We start from the raw sequence: 25553 nt of genomic DNA, 5'->3' as shown, positions 1-25553 counted from the left end.
CCCCCACAGCCCTGACCCGCTCACAGGGACTGCCCCCCCGCAGCCCTGACCCGCTCACAGGGACTGGCCCCCGCAGCCCTGTCCCGCTCACAGGGATTGGCCTCCGTAGCCCTGTCCACTCACAGCGGCTGGCCCCCGCAGCCCCGACCCGCTCACAGCGATTTGCCCCCTGCAGTCCTGACCCGCTCAGAGGGACTGGCCCCCGATCCCTGACCCGCTCACAGCGATTTGCCCCCTGCAGTCCTGTCGCGCTCAGTGGTACTGGCCCCCGCAGCCCTCTCCCGCTGACAGGGACTGACCCCCGCAGACATCTCCCGCTGACAGGGACTGGCCCCCGCAGACCTGTCCCGCTGACAGGGACTGGCCCCCGCAGCCCTGACCCGCTCACAGGGGTTCGCCCCACAGCCCTGACCCGCTCGCAGTGATTTTCCCCCTGCAGTCCTTTCGCGCTCACAGGGTCTCGCCCCCGCTGCCCTGACCCTCTCACAGGGTCTGGCCCCCGCAGCCCTGACCCGCTCACAGGGACTGGCCCCCACTGCCCTGACCCGCTCACAGGGGCTCGCCCCCACATCCCTGACCCGCTCACAGGGGCAGGCCCCCTGCAGCCCTGACCCGCTCACAGGGACTGGACCCGCAGCCTTGACCCGCTCACAAGCACTGGCCCATCGCAGCCCCGACCCGCTCACAGGCACTGGCCCCCGCAGCCCTGACCCGCTCACAGGAACTGGCCCCCGCAGCCATGACCTGCTCACAGGGACTGTCCCCCGCAGGCCTCTCCCGGTCACAGCGATTTTCTCCCGCACCCCTGACCCCCTCACAGTTACTGGCCCCCGCAGCCCTGACCCGCTCACAGGGACTGGCCCCCTGCAGTCAGACCCGCTCACATGAACTGGCCCCCGCAGCCCTGTCCCGCTCGCAGTGATTTGCCCCCTGCAGTCCTTTCGCGCTCACAGGGACTGGCCCCCCGCAGCCCTGACCCGCTCACAGGCCCTGGCCCCCGCAGCCCTGACCCGCACACAGGGACTGGGTCCTGCAGCCCTGACCCGCTCACAGCGATTTGCCCCCTGCAGTCCTGTCCCGCTGACAGGGACAGTCCCCCTGCAGTCCTGACCCACTCACAGAGACTGGCCCCCACAGCCCTGATCCGCTCACAGCGATTTACCCCGCAGTCCTGTCCCGCTGACAGGGACTTGCCCTCGCAGCCCTGACCCTCTCACAGGGGCTCGCCCCCACATCCCTGACCCGCTCACAGGGGCTGGCCCCCTGCAGCCCTGACCCGCTCAGACGGTCTGGACCCGCAGCCCTGACCCGCTCACAAGCACTGGCCCCCGCAGCCCCGACCCTCTCACAGGCACTGGCCCCCGCAGCCATTACCTGCTCACAGGGACTGTCCCCTGCAGCCCTCTCGGTCACAGCGATTTTCCCCCGCACCCCTGACCCCCTCACAGTTACTGGCCCCCGCAGCCCTGACCCGCTCACAGGCTCTGGCCCCCGCAGTCCTGACCCGCTCGCAGGGACTGGCCCCCACAGCCCTGACCCGCTCACAGGGACTGCCCCCCCGCAGCCCTGACCCGCTCACAGGGACTGGCCCCCGCAGCCCTGTCCCGCTCACAGGGATTGGCCTCCGTAGCCCTGTCCACTCACAGCGGCTGGCCCCCGCAGCCCCGACCCGCTCACAGCGATTTGCCCCCTGCAGCCCTGACCCGCTCAGAGGGACTGGCCCCCGATCCCTGACCCGCTCACAGCGATTTGCCCCCTGCAGTCCTGTCGCGCTCAGTGGTACTGGCCCCCGCAGCCCTCTCCCGCTGACAGGGACTGACCCCCGCAGACATCTCCCGCTGACAGGGACTGGACCCCGCAGACCTGTCCCGCTGACAGGGACTTGCCCCCGCAGCCCTGACCTGCTCACAGCGACTTGCCCCTCCTTCCTGTCCTGCTCACAGGCACTTGTTCCCTCCGTCGTAACCCGCTCACAACGACTTGCCCCCTCCGTCCTGACCCGCTCACAGCGTCTTGCCTCCCATCCCTCTTAGACAGGTCACCCCTTGCTCAGAAACGGTCCCAATTATCCATGAACCGGAAACCCTGCCCCCTGTGCCAGCTCCTTAACCATGCATTCATCTCACCTATCTTTCTATGACTTAGCTCACTAACATGTGGCACTCATGGCAACCCATAAATTATTACCCTCTCGGTCCTGCCTTTCAGCCTCTTTGCTAACTCCTTGCACATAGTCCGCAGGATGTCATCCCTCTTTCGGCCTATGTCATTGGTACCAACGTGCCCCGTGGCCTCTGGCTACTCACCCTCCCCTTTAAGAATTTGTTGCAACCACTCAGAGATGTCCTTGACCTTGGCACCAGGGAAGCAACACGCGGCCCTTGTGTCTCAAATGTGGCAACAGAATCTATGCCCCCAACGAATGAGTCTCCAACCACGTTCGCTCACTTGGATTTGCCTTACTCTGTCCCACAGCAGGGTGGTTTGTACTATGGACCTGGCTACTGCTGATTATATAACTGACCCAGTTTAGTTTTAGATCAGTGTTAACCTTGGTTTAGTGGATAGCCAAGCACCTCAGTAGTCTACAATACAGGAGAAATACATTATAAGCTGACAGATTCTGTGACAGTCAAGAACAAGCACTGAATTGTTCTGACCTCATTTCCAACACCTGGCCCGTAGCCTTGCATGGCTTGGATTGCACTTGCACATCAAAAAAAAATAAATGTAACGATGATGTGAGGGTAAGGACATGGAATTTTTTTGATATGGTCATATTCTCTCTTGTTGGAGCTGATTGCTGCTTAGCACTTGTATGGTGCAAATGTAACTTATCCTTTATCAGGCCAAGCCTGATCGTTGTCCAAGTCTCACTGTATTTTCTCATCGTTGACTTAATGTTGGTTCGGCCCAACAGTGTTGTACATACCCTGCCTATTCTGAAACTCTACCACTTAATATTAAGTCTAATAAAGACAAGTATCCAATGTGCCTTCCAAACCACTTCAACGACCTGGTCCATTACATTGGGGGATCAACAGGCATGCACATCAAGATCCTGAGATCCCTCTGATCATTGGTGCTTGTGAGGTCCCTATGATTCATCATGGGCTCCAAGATCTGATTGTGCTGTGTCACCTAATCCTTATCCCATTTGTCCTCACATGAAATAATGTTCACAAACGCTTCTCAAAAATTCTTCCCAATCCTACTTTTTGCAATCATGACACAGGTGAGCATAAAACTTGGAACACGACAGCAACAGGAATGTGCCCTTCGGCCCACCATGTTGGGCCAAACATGACAACAAATGAAATAATCCCTTCTGCCTGTCCTTGATCCATAGTCCTCCATTCCTTGCATATTCGTGCACTTAACTAAAAGTCCCTTTTAAATGCTTTCATCGTATCTGCATCCACTACCACCCCGGGCAATGTATTCCACACTTTTAACATGCTCAGTGTGAAATATTTGCCCCTCACATCTCTTTTGAACTTCCCCCCTCTCAGCTTAAATGCATGCCCCCTAATAGTGGACACTTCAACTCCGGGGGAGAAATTTTCTGACCGTTAGCTGTATTTATGTATCTCCGAATTTTATAGACTTCTATCAAGCCTGCCCTCAGCTTCTACTGCCCCAGACAAAACGAAGAGTTTTTCCAGCTCCTCCTTCTCATTCATACCCTCTATTCCAGTCAGCATGCTGGTAAATCTCTTCTGCACCCTGTCCAAAGCCTGCACATCCTTAGTGTAATGTGGCGGCCAGAATTGAATGCAATACTCTGTGTGGTCTCACCAAAGTCTTGTAAAGCTGCAATGTGACATCCTGACTCTTGCGCTGAGTTCCCCTATGAATAAAGGCAAGCATGCGATATGCCTTCTTGACCACCCTATCTACTTGTGTGGCTACTGTCAGGGAGTTATGGTCTAGGACCCCAAGATCCCTCTGGACATCACTGCAGTTTGGGGTCCTGCCATTAACTGTGTATCCCTTTCCTTAACACTTGGTCTCCTAAAATGCAACACCTCATGCCTGCCCAGATTAAATTCCATCGGCCATTTCTCCGCTCGTGTTTGCAATTGGTCTGTATCTTGCTGTGTCCTTTGACAACCTTCCATGCTGTCCACAAGTCCACTGGTCCTTATATCATCTGCAAACTTACTAATCCCCCATCTACATTTGCAACCAAGTCATTTACATATATCACAAACAGCAGAAGTCACATCGATGCGGAACACCACTCGTCACTGAGCTGCAGCCAGAAAAACAGCTTTCCACCACTGAGACGGCAAGAACTGTAGATGCTGGAATCAGAGATAACCAAGTGTGGAGCTGGAGGAACGCAGCAGGTCAGGCTGCATCAGAGGAACAGGAAAGCTGACATTGTTGATGCTGCCTGGCCTGCTGTGTTCTCTTTGTTAGCCTTCCACCGCTACCGTCTGCCTTATATGGGCAGGCCAAGTCACCACGGATCTCATGGATCTTAATCTTCTGGATGAGCATACCATGAGGGACCTTGTTGAAAACCTTCGTAAAATCCATGTATATGTTATCAACTGTTCTGCCCTAATTGATCACCCTTGTCACCTCCTTGAAAACTTCAACTGACTTGGTAAGACATAACCTGCCCCGCATAATGCCATGCTGGCTGTCCCTTATTAGCCCATACCTTTGAGACATGAGACACTCACCAGTCTGTAGTTTCCTGGAAAGTCCCTGTTTTCCTGCTTGAACAGAGGAACGACTTTATCCACTCACCAGTCTCCGCAACCCCTCCAGTGCCTGGCAAGGATATCAGATCCTGTTGAAAGTGGGGTGTTGATGCATTTGTGTCATGATTGTGTTTTGTTTCAGCCCTAACATTCAAAGCAGTGCAAGAATGTCTTTGTGCAGCAGGCGAGTTGTGATGAGACTGAGCCTTCATACAATTGCAAGATGTTGAAAATTTGCCATTATTTATGAAAACAGTGATAAATTTCCATGATCAACATTTCTGTTACACTGCAATGATTATCCCGTGGCATGTAAAATCAGAAAGATACGATAAAATGAGACTGGGTCATATGTAGGGAGAATGTTTGCCTTTCATGTCTATAGAAGTAGTGAAATATTTCCATGAATCTAAGAGTCACTTTTCCGTTCATTGAAGGACACAATCATCGCCTTGGAAGCTTCATCACGATACTACTTTGCATTTCTGAAGAGGGAAGAAGTAATCAACATGCAAATTCAATTCCATGGTTTTGGAAGTCCCATTGAGAACACGATTCATTTGCGCCGGCACAATGCTCTGACCGAGAAAGAATTGAAGGTGAGTTTGTAGTTTGGAAGATCGCAGCAATTTATGCATCAACTTCTTCATCGATAATGTTCCATTGCTTTCAAACTGCATTTTCCACTCTGCGAGATAATAACTGTTAGAACAAGCAACAGTATCGGTAGATGGTCTATGGGGAATGCAATGTTACAAAACCCAATCCATTCAACCACATATTTCAGATATGTCAACAAATTAAATATTCCAGCACAGGATAAAACAAGGAAGATGAGAGTGAGGAGGCAATAGCTCTGATGACAAAAGAACAGAAATTTACCTTTATCCATTCGAGCAAAAAAGCAGGCACACAAATAAATAATCATCTAACAATGCACGTGTGCAACGGAGGCTACAGGGGGACTAAGAATGCCGAATTGTTGTCATGCGTATTGCTGAAAGGATGATTGAAACAGAATCTGTGGTAAATTTGAAGAAATACAGATGATGCATCTCAGGATGTTGGAGGGAGAACATTTATGGACTGAGGCAAATTGTATTGCCCTTTACAGGAGTTGTTAGGTTCATAATGAATTGAAAGACTTTCTTCCGTGCTGAAAGCTTTAGTTTAGTTGCAGCTGGATGACAATTTCTGTTCCTGGTAGTATTTAGCAAACTGTTAAAAGTGAATGTCACTGCACAGAATTCCAAACATGACTCCAATCAGTAGAGAAAATATCCAAGGGGTATCATGAGTTGTAGCCTCTCATGTTGAACAATGCAGCTACAGATACAATGGAGGCACTGATGATAATCTTCCAAGAATCCTTAGATTGTGGAAAATTCTCAGAGGATTGAAAGATTGTGAACATAACACCATTATTACAAAGATACTTGGACAAAATAGCAAGCCAGTATTGCCAATTTAGGTCAACCTGGATAGATGTTCATGCCGGCAATGAAAGATGAAATAACAGGGTACTTAGTGTGCTATAACATCCTACAGAGTTAACATCCTTTTATAAAGGGGAAATAATACTTGACAAACTTGCTACAGTGCTTTGAGAAGGAAACAAACATTACTGATGAAGGACCACCAGTTGATGTAGTACATTGAGATTTCAACAAAGCATTTGATAAGGTACAGCTCATAAGGTGTCTCAAATGAAAAGAGCCCATGTGTTCAAGGGTAGTTTGTTCGGATGGACAGAGGACTGCATCGTAAATAGAAGTAGAGTCGTAGCAGCAGGATGGTAACTGACAAGTCATGTACGGCCACAGAGCGAATGCCGCGGATGCCATACACCTCATGTTGACTGGGTTGATTTCGGAAATGGCGTAGGGGATTGCTATGCTTAGGAAAGTTGGGCAGGCTGGGACTACGTTCATTGGCGTTTATAAGATTGAAAAAATCTTATTTTTTCAACATTTAAGATTCTTAAGAGGCTTGATAGTGTATATCCGTAGAGATTACTCCCATTTGTGAAAGATTTTACGACCAGAGGCCACATTTTCAAATTGGTTGCCTATTAATTCAGGGAAGAATTACTTCTTTCAGGTTGTAGCACTCTATTGAACACTTTAGCCAAGAAGGTTTTAGAGGTAATGCCATTAATCATATGCTAGGCTGTAACGGCCAGGTTAATTTTTAAATCAAGAAACAATGATAATGAGAAAAGGGTCGAGGCCTGAAACGTCAGCTTTTGTGCTCCTGAGATGCTGCTTGGCCTGCTGTGTTCATCCAGCTTCACACTTTGTTATCTTGGATTCTCCAGCATCTGAGCTTCCCATTATCAGTGATAATGAGAAAGGGGTAGTCTTTACAGTGGAAGATACTTCAAGGATCCCCTTATTACTAAAGAATACAGGGAGGAATTAAACACATCACTACCACTCCATCACTACCATTAGAGAAGTAGCAGTAGACAATCTAATGGAGTAAAAGCAGATTAGACTCTTTGCCGTGATGGTTGACTTTCTAAGATTCTCAACAATGAGCTTCAGAGTCGGTGTATGCGTTGATTGTAATTTCTCAAAAAGGTTTAGATTCCAGAGAAGCATCTGAGGGCTGGAAAACTGCCGATGTGACATACCTATTTAAAAAGGAGAGAGGCAAAAAGAAGATAACTACAACCGAAACAACGTAACATCAATTGTTGGAAATATGTGGCAATCAGCTATGAAGAAAATAATAGCAGGGCATTTGGAAAATCAGAATCTAATCAAACACAATCACCATAGATAATGGGAACTGCAGATGCTGGAGAATCCAAGGTGACAAAATGTGAGGCTGGATGAACACAGCAGGCCAAGCAGCATCTCAGGAGCACAAAAGCTGACGTTTCGGGCCTAGACCCTTCATCAGAGAGGGGGATGGGGTGAGGGTTCTGGAATAAATAGGGAGAGAGGGGGAGGCGGACTGAAGATGGAGAGAAAAGAAGATAGGTGGAGAGAGTATAGGTGGGGAGGTAGGGAGGGGATAGGTCAGTCCAGGGAAGACGGACAGGTCAAGGAGGTGGGATGAGGTTAGTAGGTAGATGGGGGTGCGGCTAGGGGTGGGAGAAGGGATGGGTGAGAGGAAGAACAGATTAGGGAGGCAGAGACAGGTTGGACTGGTTTTGGGATGCAGTGGGTGAAGGGGAAGAGCTGGGCTGGTTGTGTGGTGCAGTGGGGGGAGGGGACGAATTGGGCTGGTTTAGGGATGTGGTGGGAGAGATTTTGAAACTGGTGAAGTCCACGTTGATACCATTATGCTGCAGGGTTCCCAGGCGGAATATGAGTTGCTGTTCCTGCAACCTTGGGGTGGCATCATTGTGGCACTGCAGGAGGCCCATGATGGCCATGTCATCTAAAGAATGGGAGGGGGAGTGGAAATGGTTTGCGACTGGGAGGTGCAGTTGTTTGTTGCGAACTGAGCGGAGGTGTTCTGCAAAGCGGTCCCCAAGCCTCCGCTTGGTTTCCCCAATGTTGAGGAAACCACACCGGGTACAGTGGATGCAGTATACCACATTGGCAGATGTGCAGATGAACCTCTGCTTAATGTGGAATGTCATCTTGGGGCCTGGGATAGGGGTGAGGGAGGTGGTGTGGGGGCAAGTGTAGCATTTCCTGCGGTTGCAGGGGAAAGTGTCGGGTGTGGTGGGGTTGGAGGGCACTGTGGAGCGAACAAGGGAGTCACGGAGAGAGTGGTCTCTCCGGAAAGCAGACAGGGGTGGGGATGGAAAAATGTCTTGGGTGGTGAGGTCGGATTGTAGATGGCGGAAGTGTCAGAGGATGATGCGTTGTATCCGGAGGTTGGTGGGGTGGTGTGTGAGAACGAGGGGGATCCTCTTGGGGCGGTTGTGGTGGGGGCGGGGTGTGAGGGATGTGTTGCGGGAAATATGGGAGATGCGGTCAAGGGCGTTCTCGATCACTGTGGGGGGCAAGTTGCGGTCCTTGAAGAACTTGGACATCTGGGATGTGCGGGAGTGGAATGTCTTATCGTGGGAGCAGAAGCGGCGGAGGCGGAGGAATTGGGAATAGGGGGATGGAATTTTTGCAGGATGGTGGGTGGGAGGAGGTGTATTCTGGGTAGCTGTGGGAGTCGGTGGGCTTGAAATGGACATCAGTTACAAGCTGGTTGCCTGAAATGGAGACTGAGAGGCCCAGGAAGGTGAGGGATGTGCTGGAGATGGCCCAGGTGAACTGAAGGTTGGGGTGGAAGGTGTTGGTGAAGTGGATGAACTGTTTGAGCTCCTCTGGGGAGCAAGAGGCGGCACCGATACAGTCATCAATGTACCGGAGGAAGAGGTGGGGTTTGGGGCCTCCAGTGACAGTGCAGCACTCCCTTAATATTGTGAAAGATTTTACGACCAGAGGCCACATTTTCAAATTGGTTGCCAATTAATTTAGGGGAAGAATTACTTCTTTCAGGTTGTAGCAATCTATTGAACACTTTAGCAGAGAAGGTTTTAGAGGTAATGCCATTAATTATATGCTCGGCTGAGATGGCCAGGTTAATTTTTAAATCAAGGAACAACGACAATGAGAAAAGGGTAGCCTTTACAGTAGAAGATACTTCAAGGATCCCCTTATTACTGAAGAATACAGGGAGGAATTAAACACATCACTACCACACCATCACTACCATGAGAGAAGTTGTAGGAGACAATCTAATGGAGTGAAAGCAGATTGGACTCTCCGCCGTGATGGTTGACTTTCTAAGATTCTAAACAATGAGCTTCAGAGTCGGTATATGCATTGACTGTAATTTCCCAAAAAGGTTCAGATTCTCGAGAAGCATCTGAGGGCTGGAAAAATGCTGATGTGATGACCCTATTTAAAAAGGAGAGAGGCAAAAAGAAGATAACTACAACCGAACCAGTCTAATATTGTTGGAAATGTGTGGCAATCAACTATGAAGAAAATAATAGCAGGACATTTGGAAAATCATAATCTAATCAAACAGAATCACCATAGCCTGATGAAAGAGAAATTATGTCTGGCTAATTTGTTTGGGTTTTTGGAGGAAGTTTTGGGAGGAGAATTAACAGAGGAAAACCAGTAAATGTGTTGTGTTTGGACTTGGAGAAAGCATTGAGAATGTACACAAAAGTAATAAGCTAAGAGCTGAGGTTTTGAAGGTAGTATATTGCTATGGATCAGTATGCTTTGCATGTTCTGGAAGAAGAGATCACATCTCGAGTGAAATGCACCAAGTGAATACATATTTTGGGGAACTTGGTGGCAATGCGGTAAGTCAGTGCAGAGTGTAAGAGGTGCCATTTGCTTGCTTTTTTTGCCTGATAGTTCATAAGCATTTTTTTTTGAGACAGGGTGAATTGAAGCCAGAATCAGGGACCGAGAGGGTGAACCAGGTTCATTGGTTGGTGATCGCTACTGGTTTAAGAATCTATTATCGGTAGCTTTCAGATTGCAAGTAAATCGGAGAAATATTTACAGGCTACAAACTAAAAGACCAGAATGTTTTCAAATCAAATTAAGATCGAAGTAATTGAATTGGAGATGCCAGGCCAGATGATGATTTGTACCTACATGACGGGCGAGTGGTCAGGCCCCATACTCCAGCTCAGGGTTGATGAACTGGAATCTCAGTTTTGACCAATCAACAAATCATGTGGGGCAGAGTTACCAGGGAATGCTGTGCTTCAGGAGGCAGTCACACACCTTAGATTAACTAGCTGAAACTCGGTCAGTGGCCAATGACAAAGAACAGGGCAGGTGGAAGGATCCAGGATGTAGTGCAGAAGGAACCTTGGCCTTTGATCTTATCGAACAGGTTTGAGATTCTTTCTTCCTGTGTGGATGAGAGTGCAGGGTATAGGGAAGATGAGTAAACTGACTGTAGCACTTTGGTATAGGTGGGACATTCAGGAGGGGATAAAAAGTGAAATGTAGTTCTAATCAGAGGTAGTATAGTTAGGGGAATGAACACTGTTCGTTGTGACCAGGATCGAGAGTCTCGAAAGTAGTGTTGCCTGCCTGGTGCCCAGGTTCAGGATATTCCATCTCGGCTACAAAGGAACTTGAAGTGGGAGGAGTAGAAATCCAGCTATCGTGGTCCACACAGGTACCATTGATATGGAAGAAAGAGGAAAGAGGTTCTCCTGAGGGATTATGAGCACCGAGGTGCTGAGGTGAGAAAGCAGAACCAGAATGGTAATAATCTCTGGATTATTATCTGAGCAATTTGGCACGGTGTGAACATAATTATAGATGTACCTTGTTCAAATGGTGGCATGGCAGAAATGTGTTTGAATTCATGGGACATTGGCATCGGTACGGGGAAGGAGGGAGTTGTTCTGGTGTTATAGGCTCGACGAGAATCATATTGGGACAAGTATCGTCGCAAAATACAGAGCTAGGCCTGGGGCTAGGGCGTTAAAATAAAAAGTGTGGAGTGGGTGAGCTCAGTTGCATGGAAAATTGTGGAAAAAGTTAGAAGCTGGTAAGTGCTCAGCAAAGTTTCCAGAGCAAGTAATAGGACAAAAAGTATGGAAATGGTCAGGAGTCTCACTTCAGCTGCAGCAGATAAGAAGGGTGGCTGTAAATGCCAGACTGAAGATCTTGTATTGAATTGCAGGGAGTGTATGAAACAAAGTGAATGAGTTTGTGGTGCAGATTGAAATTGACAGATACATCACTCTGGGTATCACAGAGAGGTGGTTGTTAGGGGATAAGTGTTGGGAACGAAATAGCCAATGATTCATGTCCGATAGAAAGAACAGGCAAATGGGCAGAGATAACAAAGTGTGGAGCTGGATGAGCACAGCAGGCCAAGCAGCATCTCAGGAGCGTAAAAGCTGACGTTTTGTGCCGAGACCCTTCTACTTCTGTGTGTTCATCCTGATCCACACTTTGTTATCTTGGATTCTGAAGCATCTGCAGTTCCCATTATCTCCGATACAAATGGACAGAGATGCCAGGGTTGGCTTGTCAGTAAGAAATGAGGTCGCGCTGAAGGAACCACAGCTCTTGTGCTTGTTTATTAATGACTTGGAGGAAAGAGGTGCATGTGCTGTGGCTAAATTTGCAGATGACTGAAAAAATATTTAGAAAGACAAGGCATGGCCCAGAAACAGAGATTTACCGGGATGTTACTTGGATCGGAATGTATTAGCTATAAGGAGGGTTTGGTGGAAGTGCTGTGTCATGATAAATGTAATGAGATCAACCATGATCTCACCGAATGATGGAGGAATATTCAATGGGCCAAATGGCTTTTTTTGTGAGTCTTCTTGTTTGACAATGCATTCATGAAGGTGTTTTTTTTTTCTCTCTTGGATAAGATGTGAAAATGAAATGTATACGAGATAATGGGAACTGCAGATGCTGGAGAATCCAAGACAACAAAATGTGAGGCTGGATGAACACAGCAGGCCAAGCAGCATCTCAGGAGGACAAAAGTGCTCCTGAGATGCTGCTTGGCCTGCTGTGTTCATCCAGCCTCACATTTTGTTGTCATGAAATGTATACACTTCCTTTTCATCTGGGAATAAATAATTGTTCTGAACGATTTCCATTGACTAATAGCAATCTGTCAAGCTTCGCAATGTAAAGAGATTTTTAGCTTCTTTTTCATTGTAAAGGTATTCTTTGGAATTAATTTGGCATATATTATTTGCATCTCAGGAAGTATGTTCATCACTGCATCTCAAAAAGTGCTCTGTTGTATAACAACAGCTTTTTGAAGATCACTTCAATGGTTGTGATTTTCAGTCGCCATAACACACAATAAATTACACCGTTGGCCAATCTGTCCATGATTATTTCATTATCTTATGTTTCAAACAGACAAGGAAATATTGGTGATGCAATGAAGAGTTTGATTCTCAAATATAATTGCTGTTATAGTTTCCACTTGGAAGAAAGATTCACATCAAATTGACTGGTCAAGTAAATGGGACACTGACTGTGAGTACTTTGAATGTTCGAGTTATTCCTGAAATGAAAGTTATGACCTTGATGATTTCTCTTTCATGCAGATATGAAGAGACTCTTTTAAAATATCCTCTAGGTTAGTGGTTCAGGCATAAAAGTGTGATATGTATATTTATGTATATACATGTACATGCGTAATCTGAAAAGATAATGAGTATAAATCACTTGTTACAAGGTGAGAATGAGTTATCCAGATAGTAAGAACTGCCAATGTTGGTGTCTGAGATAACACATTGTGGAGCTGGAGGAACACAGCAGGGCAGGCAGCATCAGAGGCTCAAGAAAGTTGAGGTTTTGGATCAGGACCCTTCCTGAGAAATGGAGGGTGGAAGGGAGCTCAGAAACAAATAGCATGGAGGGGGAGGAGGTGCTGGGGAAGGTAGGTGGGATGGTAATAAGTGAGTACTATCCAGATTGGAACAGATTTTCCCCAGGGGGTATTGAATACGAATTCCAAATCACTCTCAAAATCTTAGTGACTGTTAACGTTGATGTTTTTTGTCTGTGTTTCAGTAATTGCATGACAGTTGAATGGTTCGTTGAGAGTGAGGAACCTATGGACTCTCACACACCAAGATGGAATTTAGTTCGAAGAGTGACTTCAAAATAGTTGCTTGCTTTTAAAATCTTGACCGTTTTTGCTGTCCAGTTGAATGAATTTAGCTCATACTGCTTCAATAGGAAGTAGTGTTTAATAGGAACATATTTGTGAAACTTACAGTTTCGCAAGTTTTAGCTTAAACTGGTGGAGACTTTCGGTGCTTGCAAAAAGGCTCATCTCTCCATTAATACCGAAGGAAAATTGGAGTTTAAAAGTAAGTTCACCCGCTGTCAGGGAATGAAATGTTAATGTTGACTCGAACATAATTTTTAAAAAAGTCATATATTTGTGTAACACTGAACTCAAATTAAAATTTGGATATGCTAGTTTTACAGATGGTTGGATATTGAATTCATTTTAAATGAGTGTGAAGATCACTTTAAATCCAGCATATTTGTGAAGAAAAGAAATAGCGTGTCAAATAAAATTAACTGCATGACTCTTCATAGCCCTATATGTAGAATTTCATTCCGAACTATGAGACAGTTGTGACCCCATACTACCTCAGTGCTCATGGCAAGAGTAAGACTCCTGTTTGACGTGCTGTGCACTGCATGGAATGGCGGCAACATCAGATTCATTGATGCTTGAGAATCAAAAGAATATGACAATAAGATTTAAAATCAAAATCTCATTGAACACTTCAAGGAATGTATTACAGGAAGAGGGGGAAAGCATGTATGACTAATAGAAGGTGGTGGCGCAGATCACATAGACCTGTGTGCTAAAACTTAGCACAAATTTCACATTGAATGGAACAGTTTAAACAGGCTGGAGGAAGCAGACATGCCAGCCCAAACTTTTTGAATTTGAGCGTTCTGTTCGTAAACATCAGCAAAATTGTGGGAAACATGTTTATTCTTTCTCTTTTATTGCACAGAACCATACGATTAGACTGTTTTGATGAGGAATTTAAAGATTATGTGTCCCATCCGTTTGACTCACAGTTTGGTACCAGAGGTTGGTACGATCTTCGTTCGAGAAGGAAAAGGGATGTTCCAGATACAGAAAATCGTCAAACCATTTACTACAAAGTCCGTTTCTGGTTAGTATTAATTAATGCAGTTAACATTTTTAGATTGACATGATTGCACAATGGAGTCAATAAGAAAATTCCATCTGATATTCCACATAAATTTTAAGTGGATATTAAAGCAGCTCATTTCTTTTTCACGCTGTATGCTGCTTTCAAGAATGGTTGTCTTATTGTCGAAATGTTTAGCATTGACTCCATGGCTTCTTCCATTAGCTCACATTGAAACACATGTTTCTTCAGCCAAAAATGCACGTTTACTCGGTGTAGCTTGACTAACCTTCCCCTGTGGTCGTTCCCCTGAAATCCCCTGCAGTCGCTCCCCTGAAAAACAAGTATACCATTTTGGATACTGTTCCGGGGGATGACTTTGCAGGGGTATGCAGTAGGGTGCAGGTCTCTGGCACAGAGTCTGTCCCTCTTGCACAGAAGGGAAGTGGGGATAGGAAGAGAGTGATAGTCATTGGGGACTCAATAGTTAGAGGCACTGACAGAAGATTTGCCGGGAACGAAAGAGACTCACGATTGGTGTGTTGCCTACCAGGTGCCAGGGTCTGTGATGTCACGAATATCCTGGGTGGGAAATTGGCTCGTGCCATTCGGTTGGATTTAAACGAGCTCAGAAGGGGGATGGGAAACTGAGGTGTAGTCCTAGTACACAGGAGGATGAGCATAGGGAGGACATGGTCAGGACCTCACTGTCACAGAAGTGTGCTGGCAGACAGCAAGCTGGATTGAAGTGTGACGACTTTAATGCCGGGAGTATCCGGAATAATGTAGGTGAGCTTGCAGCTTGGATAGGTACCTGGGACTTCGATGTTGTGGCCATTTCGGAGGCATGGATAGAGCAGGGTCAGGAATGGATGTTGCAGGTTCTCGGGTTTAGATCTTTCATTAAGGTCTGGGAAGGTGGTAAAAGAGGGGGAGGTGTGGCTTTGTTGGTCAAGGACAGTATAACGGCGGCTGAAAGAACCTTTGAGGACTCGTCTACTGCGGTTGTATGGGCTGAGGTTGCCAAGGAAGGTTTGTCGACTGAGTCAGTGTGGGTGGAAGTTCGGAACAGCAAGGCAGCAGTCACTTCACTGGGGGTTTTCTACAGACCCCAAATAGCAGTTGGGAGATCGAAGAACTCATTGGCCGGCAGATTGTTGAAAAGTGCAAACGTATCAGGGTTGTTGTTGTGGGTGACTTCAACTTTCCCAATATAGATCGAAACCTCCTTAGTGCAGATGGTTTGGATGGAGCCGTTTTTGTCAGGTGTGTTCAGGAGGGTTTCCTGACTCAGTATGTGGACAGGCCGACGAGGCAGGAGGCCATTTTGGATTTGGTGCTGGGGATGAGCCAGGACACGTGTCAGATCTCGTGGTGGGAGAACACTTTGGCGACAGTGACCGCAAGAGCCTCCCATTTACCATCGCCATGGAAAGGGAAAGGAGCAGTTACCAGGGGAAGATATTTCACTGGGGTCAAGGAAACTATGATGCTGTCAGACAGGAGTTGGGAAGTACAGATTGGGAGCAATTGTTCCACAGAAAGGGCGCAGCAGACATGTGGAGGCTGTTCAAGGAGCAGTTGTTGCGAGTGATGTATAAATTTGTTCCTCTGAGACAGGGTAGAAGGGGTAAGATTAAGGAGCCTTGGATGACGGGTACAGAGGTGCTTCTTGTCAAAAAGAAAAGGCAGCGTACGTAAGGTGGAGGAAGTGAGGGTCTAGCACAGCTTTAGAGTATTACAGGCCTGCTGGGAAGGAGCTCAAAAGATATTGCCTGTCCAATTGTTACCTGTTACAACCTTTGCGTCCACGCTTGCTCATTCAATGGTGTCAAGATGCCAGCAGTGCATGTACCTTCTCCATCCCCGAATGCCATCAGCTCACACAAGACATAGCCCATACTTAAAATCTTCTGATCAACCAAAGTTCATTGTAATGGACATTTTAGTTATCTGTCATGAAACGAAAACTGATTCTGACTGGCATGACCTGCAGTGCAAATGAATATAATCTGCGAAACGAGATTCCTTATGGGCTTGCAGCTGCTACAAATAATTGCTTTTCAAAGACGTTGCATACATACATTTTTTTCTCCTATCACCTTAGATTTTTTTTTGCTTATGCATGTTGTGTGGGTTTCCAGTCAGGCGCATAAACACAGGTTGCTGCAGTCACTGTTAAAACACGGTATTGAAGGAGAATTTGTGATCTTTGGAGTTTCATTCCAGTGAATGAAGGAGTGCACCATCAAGCCACTTCAGAGCACTACTGGCGACAAATTGTTGCAAGTTTTCAAGTGTTACCGATGGTCACATAAAATATGGCCTTTTTGTTGTTGTGCTATTCATCTTAACTGCAACATATCTAGTATTTAGGCTTGGAAACTATTTCAAGTTTTTTGATTTACTTGTTCAAAATCATTTATGATTGTTGTCATGATATCTACAATATGTTATTTTGATTGGACATAGAGGATTGGATCTGTCTTAATGGAAATAATGTATGCGCTTATAAAACCCCTTCTGGGCAAGGTAGTTGCTCAGTGGTCAGAGCTGCTCATGCACTGGGGAGCCAATTGAAATTCCAGTCTTGGGTAACTATCTGTGTGGAATTGACATGTCCTCCCCGCGTCTGCGAGGGGCTTCCGCCAGGTGCTGCAGTTTCCTCCCATTGTTCAAAGATGTGCAGGTCCTTATATGTGATTTGTGAAGCATTTCTTAAATGTTTCAATCCTGCCAGCATCCAGTGCCTTGGACAAAATAACTGGAGATGAATAAAAGATACTGTGCCTTTTGACACCATTTCCTGCTGGATTTTCATCAGTCCTGCTTTATATCAGTGACAACTTCCATGACCTTTTTTGATGCTCTGTCTGAATTGACAGTCTAGTTCCAAATATTTGTTGTGCAGTATTTCAAGGTCTCTGTTATAGCACACCCACGAATGTCCACTTCAAAAGATACTTCCATATCATAGAATCCCTACGGTGTGGAAACAAGCACCTTTTGACCCAAGAAGTCCACGGTCACCCTCCAAAGAGCGTCTCACCCTGACTCATCCCCCGACCCTTTCCTCAGTAACCCTACATTTCCCATGACTAACACACCTAATCTACACATCCCTAAACACAATGGGCAAGTTTGGCATGGCCCATACATTGAGCCTGCGCATCTTTGGACTGTGGGAGGAAACCAGAGCACCCAGCAGGAACCCATGCAGGCATGGGCAGAATGTACAAACTCCGCACAGAAGATCGTCCAACGGTGGGATCGAACCTGGGTCCCTGGCGCTGTGAGTCAGCAGTGCTAACCACTGAGCCACCGTGCTGCCCTTGGAGTTAGACAGAGCTTGCTTGTTCCTGGGTGGCCTCAAATTGCCAACCTCCACTTAGTGGCAAAAGTGCTGACCAACTGCCCTCATCTTCACTGGTTTTTGCTTTGTATCATTGAATTCAATCCTTAAAACTCGATGATAAATATTTAAATTTCCATTGATATGTGAGCGTTGTTTTTAGTACGCAATATTGGTTTATTATGTTTCATTGGTACATAATGAATATTTTATGTATATGCAAATAGGCAAGTTGGTAACGATGCAGTCCACAGACCTGGAGGATAATAACACTGTCCTTCAATCGCCCACGATGCCCTCTGCAAATTGGTAGAAAACAAAAATTTCTATAAAATTAATCTCTCCTCCCGTCAGTCGATCAAAATTAATTCAGGATTTTGTACAGGCCAATAACCGTAAGATTACACGAGCCTAAACAAAACTACTGGCTCATATTAGTTCAGTAAAGTGAAAGGGCAACAATAGAGGTAGTAGGAACTGCAGATGCTGGAGAATCTGAGATAAGAAGGTGTAAAGCTGGATGAACACAGCAGGCCAAGCAGTATCATCCGGCTCTACACCTTGTTATCTCAGATTCTCCAGCGCCAATTTTCTGAAGTCGGGTCTCGTCCCGAAACATCAGCTTTCTTGCTTCTCTGATGCTGCTTGACCTGCTGTGTTCATCCAGCTCTCCACCTTGGGCAAGAGTATGCTTTAAGTCACTAGATATGTTACATGGGTTTGTCTTCCTTAGGGTGGAGTTAGTGGAACCGAAAAAGATGTCTCCCTCACAGCGTTTGTGACAAAAGAATTGCATTGTTCCTTGGCGGCCTTTCAACAGAAGAATATTCAGAGATTTCCCGAGTGGTAAGAATGTAACTTCTTTTACTTCTCTTTATCTCACTTTTTCCAACAATTGGAAAATAGATTTTAGAAATAACGTCGAGCTGATGAAGTGTGAAAAGAGGAATAATTCCAAGCAGTGGTGGGAGTAGGTCAGTGAGGTGGGAGGAGTGGATAGGTGGGAGAGAAGGCAGACAGGTCATGGAGGCGGGGATGAGGGGAGGAACTAGTCTTGGGATGAGGCTGGCGGGTGGGGAGATTTTGAGGGTGGCCAAGTCCACATTGAGGCTATTGAGTTGGAAGCTCCCGAGGCGGAATGTGAGGTGCTGCTCCTCCAGTTTCTGGGTGGTCTGGTTGTGACACTGGAAGAGGCCCAGGATGGACATGTCATTCAGGGAGTGGGAGGGGGAGTTGAAGTGATGCAATGATTTGGATATGAAAATAGAAGGTGTGGTTAGTAAGTTTCCCACTGATTGAAGGTGTAGTAGCCAGCCAAGAAGGTCACCTCAGAATACAATGGGACATTGACAAGGGCCAATAAACTGAGGAATGGCAGATGGTGTTGAGGTTAGACAAATGTGAGGTGCTACATTTTGGAAAGGCAAATCAGGGCAGCACGTATACACTGAAGGTTGTGGGGAGTGTTGCTTAATAAAGAGACACTGGAGTGCAGTTTCGTAGTTCCATCAAAGTACAGCCACCGGTAGAAAGGATATGAAGGAGACATTTGGTGTGCTCGCCTTTATCGGTCAGTGCATTGAGAATAGGAGTTGGGAGATCACTTAGCAGCCATATAGGACGTTGGTTCAGCTGCTTTTGGAATACCGCAATCGATTTTGGTCTCCTTGCGAGAGGAAGGATGTCGGCGCACCATTGAGGGCCGAAGGGCCTGTTCTGCGCTGTATTCTTGTATGTTGTAAACTTGAAAGGGTTCAGAGAAGATCTACAAGGATGTTATGAGCATCGGAGGTTGAAGGTATACCGTGGGCTTGAACAGGCAGCTATTTCTTGGAACTTTGGAGTTCAGGGCTGACCATATAGAAGTTTATACAATTATGAGGGATGTGGATAGAGCGAACAGCCAAGATCTTTTCCCCGGGTTGCTGGAATCCAAAACTGGAGGGAATAGGTTAAAAATGAGAGAGGGAAGATTTAAAATGGACCGGATTTTTTTCATAGTGGTGCATGTATGGAGTGAGCTGCCAGAGGAAGTGGTGGAGGCTTGTACGTTTAAAAGGCATGTGGATGGGTATATGAATAGGATGGGTTGAGAGGAATATGGGCCAAATGCTGGCAAATGGGACTAAATTAATTTCGGATATCTGGTCAACATAGACAAATTGGGCCAAAGGATCTGTTTCCCGACTGTACATCTCTCTGATTCTAAGTGTCTTTTTTCTTAACCACGTGGCCCATAATTAGAAAAACTTGAATCAGGATTTGGGAATGTGACAATTCTAATTGGATCTGTTTGATGAAATTAACTCTGTCGGTAATGGTGGTTGAATTATGATTAGTCAAATTTGAGTTTATTGCAGCATCTTATAGAATAGAGGAGACACATGTAATCAAAATTGAAAATCAAAACTTGGTAAAATTTTGCATTGGAAATACATGACAAGCCATTGGAGGAGATTCATGACCATTGCATTCAAGTGAGAACAACAAATGCGATTCAGTGACTCAGTGAAACGGGATGCAGTGACTCAGTGAAATTGGATGCAGTGACTGTGTGAACTGGGATGCAGTGACTGAGGGTAATGGGATGCAGTGACTGAGGGTAATTAGATGCAGTGACTGAGTGAAATAGGATACAGTGACTGCGGGAAATGGGTTGTAGTGACTGCGGGAAATGGGTTGTAGTCACTGAGGGAAATGGGATACAGTGACTGATGGAAATGGGATGCAGTGACTGATGGAAATGGGATGCGTTGACTGATGGAAAGGAGATGCAGTGACTGTGGGAAATGGCATGCTGTGTCTGAGGGTAATGGGATGCAGTGACTGAGGGGAATGGGATGCCGAGACTGATTGAACTGGGTTGCAGTGACTGAGTAAACTGGGATGCTGTGACTCTGTCTAATGGGATGCAGTGACTGAGGGAAATGGGATCCAGTGACTGTGGGAAATGGGTTGCAGTGTCTGAGTGAAATGGGATGCAGTGACTGAGTGAAATGGGCTGCAGTGAATGTGTGAACTGGGATGCAGTGACTGATGGAGATGGGATGCTGTGACTGAGTGAAATGGGATGCTGTGACTGAGGGTAATGGGAGGCAGTGACTGAGGGAAAGGTGATTCTGTGTATTTGGGAAATGGGATGCGGTGACTGTGGCGAATGGGATGCAGTGACGGTGGGAGATGGAATGCAGTGACTGAGTGAAATGGGATGCTGTGACTGAGGTTAATGGGATGCAGTGACTGAGGTTAATGGGATGCAGTGACTGAGGGAAAGGAGATGCAGTGACTGTGGGAAATGGCATGCTGTGACTGAGAGAAATGGCATGCTGTGACTGACGGTTTTGGGATGCAGTGACTCTTAAATGGGATGCAGTGACTGCGTGAAGTGGGCTGCAGTGACTGCGTGAAGTGGGCTGCAGTGACTGTGCGAAATGGGTTGCAGTGACTGAGTGAAATGGGATGCAGTGACTGAGTGCAATGGGATGCAGTGAATGAGTGCAATGGGATGCAGTAACGGAGGAAAGGCGATGCGGTGACTGTGGGAAATAGCATGCTGTGTCTGAGGGGAATGGGATGCAGTGACTGTGGAAATGGGATGCAGTGACTGTTAAATGGGCCGCAGTGACTGAGTGAAATGGGCAGCAGTGACTTGGTGAAATGGGATGCAGTGACTGAGGAAAGGAGATGCAGTGACTGTCTGAAATGGGACGCAGTGACTGAGTGACCTGGGATGCAGTGACTGAGTGACCTGGGATGCAGTAACTGAGTGAAATGGGATGCAGTGACTGAGCTAAATGGGATGCATGACTGATGGAAATGGGATGCAGTGACTGAGGGGAATGCGATGTAGTGACTGAGGGGAATGCGATGCAGTGACTCATGGAAATGGGATGCTGTGACTGAGGGAACGGAGCTGCAGTGACTGAGGGAAATGGATGCTCTGACTGAGGGTAATAGGATGCAGTGACTGTGTGAAATGGGCTGCAGTGTCTGTGCGAACTGTAATGCAGTCACTGTGTGATCTAGGATGCGGTGGCCAAGTGAAATGGGGTGCAGTGGCTGAGTGAAATGGGATGCAGTGGCTGAGTGAAATGGGATGCAGTGGCTGAGTGAAATGGGATGCAGTAATTGGTGGAAATGGGATGCAGTGACTGTGGGAAATGGGATGCGGTGACTGACAGTAATTGGATGGAGTGACGGACGGTAATGGGATGCAGTGACTGAGGGAAACGGGACGCAGTGTCAGAGTGAAATAGGATGCAGTCAATGAGTGAAATGTCCTGCAGTGATTGAGTGAAGTGGGATGCAGTGACTGAGGGAAATGGGATGCAGTGGCTGAGTGAAATGGGATGCACTGACTCTTGGAAATGGGATGCAGTGACTGTTGGAAATGGATTGCAGTGACTGTTGGCAATGGGATGCAGTCACTGTTGGAAATGGGATGCAGTGACTATGGGAAATGGGATGCAGTGACTGAGGGAAAGGAGTTGCAGTGACTATGGGAAATGGCATGCAGTGACTGAGTGAAATGGGATGCAGTGACTGATGGAAATGGGATGCAGTGACTGATGGGAATGTGATGCAGTGTCTGAGGGAAATGGGATGCTGTGACTGAGCGTACTGTGATGCAGTGCCTGAGGGTAATGGGATGTAGTGACTGATGGTAATGGGATGCAGTGACTGGGAAATGGGATGCAGTGACTGAGGAAAGGAGATGCAGTGACTGTCTGAAATGGGACGCAGTGACTGAGTGACCTGGGATGCAGTGACTGAGTGACCTGGGATGCAGTAACTGAGTGAAATGGGATGCAGTGACTGAGCTAAATGGGATGCATGACTGATGGAAATGGGATGCAGTGACTGAGGGGAATGCGATGTAGTGACTGAGGGGAATGCGATGCAGTGACTCATGGAAATGGGATGCTGTGACTGAGGGAACGGAGATACAGTGACTGAGTGAAATGGGCTGCAGTGACTGAGGGAAATGGATGCTCTGACTGAGGGTAATGGGATGCAGTGACTGTGTGAAATGGGATGCAGTGACTGTGTGAAATGGGCTGCAGTGTCTGTGCGAACTGTAATGCAGTCACTGTGTGATCTAGGATGCGGTGGCCAAGTGAAATGGGGTGCAGTGGCTGAGTGAAATGGGATGCAGTGGCTGAATGAAATGGGATGCAGTGGCTGAGTGAAATGGGATGCAGTAATTGGTGGAAATGGGATGCAGTGACTGTGGGAAATGGGTTGCGGTGACTGACAGTAATTGGATGGAGTGACGGACGGTAATGGGATGCAGTGACTGAGGGAAACGGGACGCAGTGTCAGAGTGAAATAGGATGCAGTCAATGAGTGAAATGTCCTGCAGTGATTGAGTGATGTGGGATGCAGTGACTGAGGGAAATGGGATGCAGTGGCTGAGTGAAATGGGATGCACTGACTCTTGGAAATGGGATGCACTGACTCTTGGAAATGGGATGCACTGACTGTTGGAAATGGGATGCAGTGACTATGGGAAATGGGATGCAGTGACTGAGGGAAAGGAGATGCAGTGACTGTGGGAAATGGCATACTGTGACTCAGGGTAATGGGATGCAGTGACTGAGGGGAATAGGATGCAGTGACTGAGTGAAATGGGATACTGTGACTGAGGAAAGGAGATGCAGTGACTATGGGAAATGGCATGCAGTGACTGAGTGAAATGGGATGCAGTGACTGATGGAAATGGGATGCAGTGACTGATGGGAATGTGATGCAGTGTCTGAGGGAAATGGGATGCTGTGACTGAGCGTACTGTGATGCAGTGACTGAGGGTAATGGGATGTAGTGACTGGTAATGGGATGCAGTGACTGGGAAATGGGATGCAGTGATTGATGGAAATGGGACGCAGTGACGAAGTGAAATGGGACGCAGTGACTGATGGAAAGGAGATGCAGTGACTCTGTGAAATGGGATGCAGTGACTGAGTGAAATGGGATGCAGTGACTGAGTGAAATGGGATTGCCGTGACTGTGGAAAGGAGATGCAGTGACTGAGGGAAATGGGATGCAGTGACTGAGGGAAATGGGATCCTGCGACTGAAGGTAATGGGATGCAGTGACTGAGGGTAATGTGATGCAGTGACTCTGTGAAATGGGATGCAGTGACTGAGTGAAATGGGATGCAGTGACTGAGTGAAATGGGATTGCCGTGACGGATGGAAATGGGATGCCCTGACTGAGTGTAAGGTGAAGCATGGAGTGAAATGGGATGCAGTGGCTGTGTGAAATGGGATGCAGTGGCTGTGTGAAATGGGATGCAGTGGCTGTGTGAACTGGGATGCAGTGGCTGTGTGAATAGGGATGCAGTGACTGAGGGAAAGGAGATGCAGTGTCTGTTTGAAATGGGATGCTGCGACTCAAGTGAATGGGATACCGTGTCTGTGGGGAATGGGATGCAGTGACTGTGGGGAATGGGGTGCAGCGACTGTGGGGAATGAGATGCAGTGACTGAGATAAATGGGATGCAGTGACTGATGGAAATGGGATGCAGTGAATGAGGGAAATGGGATTCAGTGACTGTGGGGAATGGGATGCAGTGACTGTGGTGAAGGAGATGCAGTGACTGAGGGAAATGGGATGCAGTGACTGAGGTCCTGGGAAGGAGTGACTGAGTTCATGGGGATGCAGTGCCCGAGCGGACTTGGGGTGCAGTGAGTGATGGAAATGGGATACAGTGCCTGAGTGAAATGGGATGCAGTGCCTGAGTGAAATGGGATGCAGTGACTGAGTGAAATGAGATGCAGTGACTGAGTGAAATGAGATGCAGTGACTGAGTGAAATGGGAAGCATTGACTGAGTGAAATGCGATGCAGAGACTGAGGGAAAGGAGATGCTGTGCCTATGGGAAATGGGATGCAGTGAGTGTGGGAAATTAAATGCAGCGCCTGTGAGATACGGGAAACAGTGACCGAGGGAAATGGAATGCAGTGACTGAGTGAAATGTGATGCAGTGACTGTGTGAAATGTGATGCAGTGACTGAGTGAAATGTGATGCAGTGACTGAGTGAAATGTGATGCAGTGACTGAGTGAAATGTGATGCAGTGACTGAGTGAAATGTGATGCAGTGACTGAGTGAAATGGGATGCAGTGACTGAGGGAAATGGGATGCAGTGACTGAGATGAATGGGACGCATTGACTGATGGAAATGGGATGCAGTGACTGAGGGAAAGGAGATGAAGTGACTGTGGGAAATGGCATCCTGTGACTCGGGTAATGGGATGCAGTGACTGAGGGGAATGGGATGCAGTGACTGAGTGAAATGGGATACTGTGACTGAGGAAAGGAGATGCAGTGACTATGGGAAATGGCATGCAGTGACTGAGTGAAATGGGATGCAGTGACTGAGGGAAATGGGATGCAGTGACTGATGGGAATGGGATGCAGTGTCTGAGGGAAATGGGATGCTGTGACTGAGCGTACTGTGATGCAGTGCCTGAGGGTAATGGGATGTAGTGACTGATGGTAATGGGATGCAGTGACTGGGAAATAGGATGCAGTGATTGATGGAAATGTGACGCAGTGACTAAGTGAAATGGGACGCAGTGACTGATGGAAAGGAGATGCAGTGACTGAGTGAAATGGGATTGCCGTGACTGTGGAAAGGAGATGCAGTGACTGAGGGAAATGGGATGCAGTGACCGAGGGAAATGGGATGCAGTGACTGAGGGAAATGGGATCCTGCGACTGAAGGTAATGGGATGCAGTGACTGAGGGTAATGTGATGCAGTGACTGAGTGAAATGGGATGCAGTGACTGAGGGGAATCGGCTGCAGTGAATGAGGACAATGGGATGCAGTGACTATGGGGAATGGGACGCAGTGACTGAGCGAAATGGGATGCAG

General features: G+C 47.2%; 1 protein-coding gene across 1 annotated transcript in view; it reads left to right on the top strand.

Moving 5' to 3' along the window:
- Positions 1-25553, top strand: part of LOC132207648 (uncharacterized) — a 501523-nt gene that overhangs the window by 387809 nt on the left and 88161 nt on the right. Inside the window, exon 9 of the mRNA XM_059643579.1 lies at positions 5153-5314. Within this exon, the coding sequence (XP_059499562.1) occupies positions 5153-5314 (162 nt within the window). The remainder of the gene's footprint in view (positions 1-5152; positions 5315-25553) is intronic.

Source organism: Stegostoma tigrinum, unplaced genomic scaffold (assembly GCF_030684315.1).
Source record: "Stegostoma tigrinum isolate sSteTig4 unplaced genomic scaffold, sSteTig4.hap1 scaffold_117, whole genome shotgun sequence".
Classification (NCBI taxonomy): Eukaryota; Metazoa; Chordata; class Chondrichthyes; order Orectolobiformes; family Stegostomatidae; genus Stegostoma; species Stegostoma tigrinum.
This window is presented reverse-complemented; position numbering and strand designations above follow the sequence as displayed.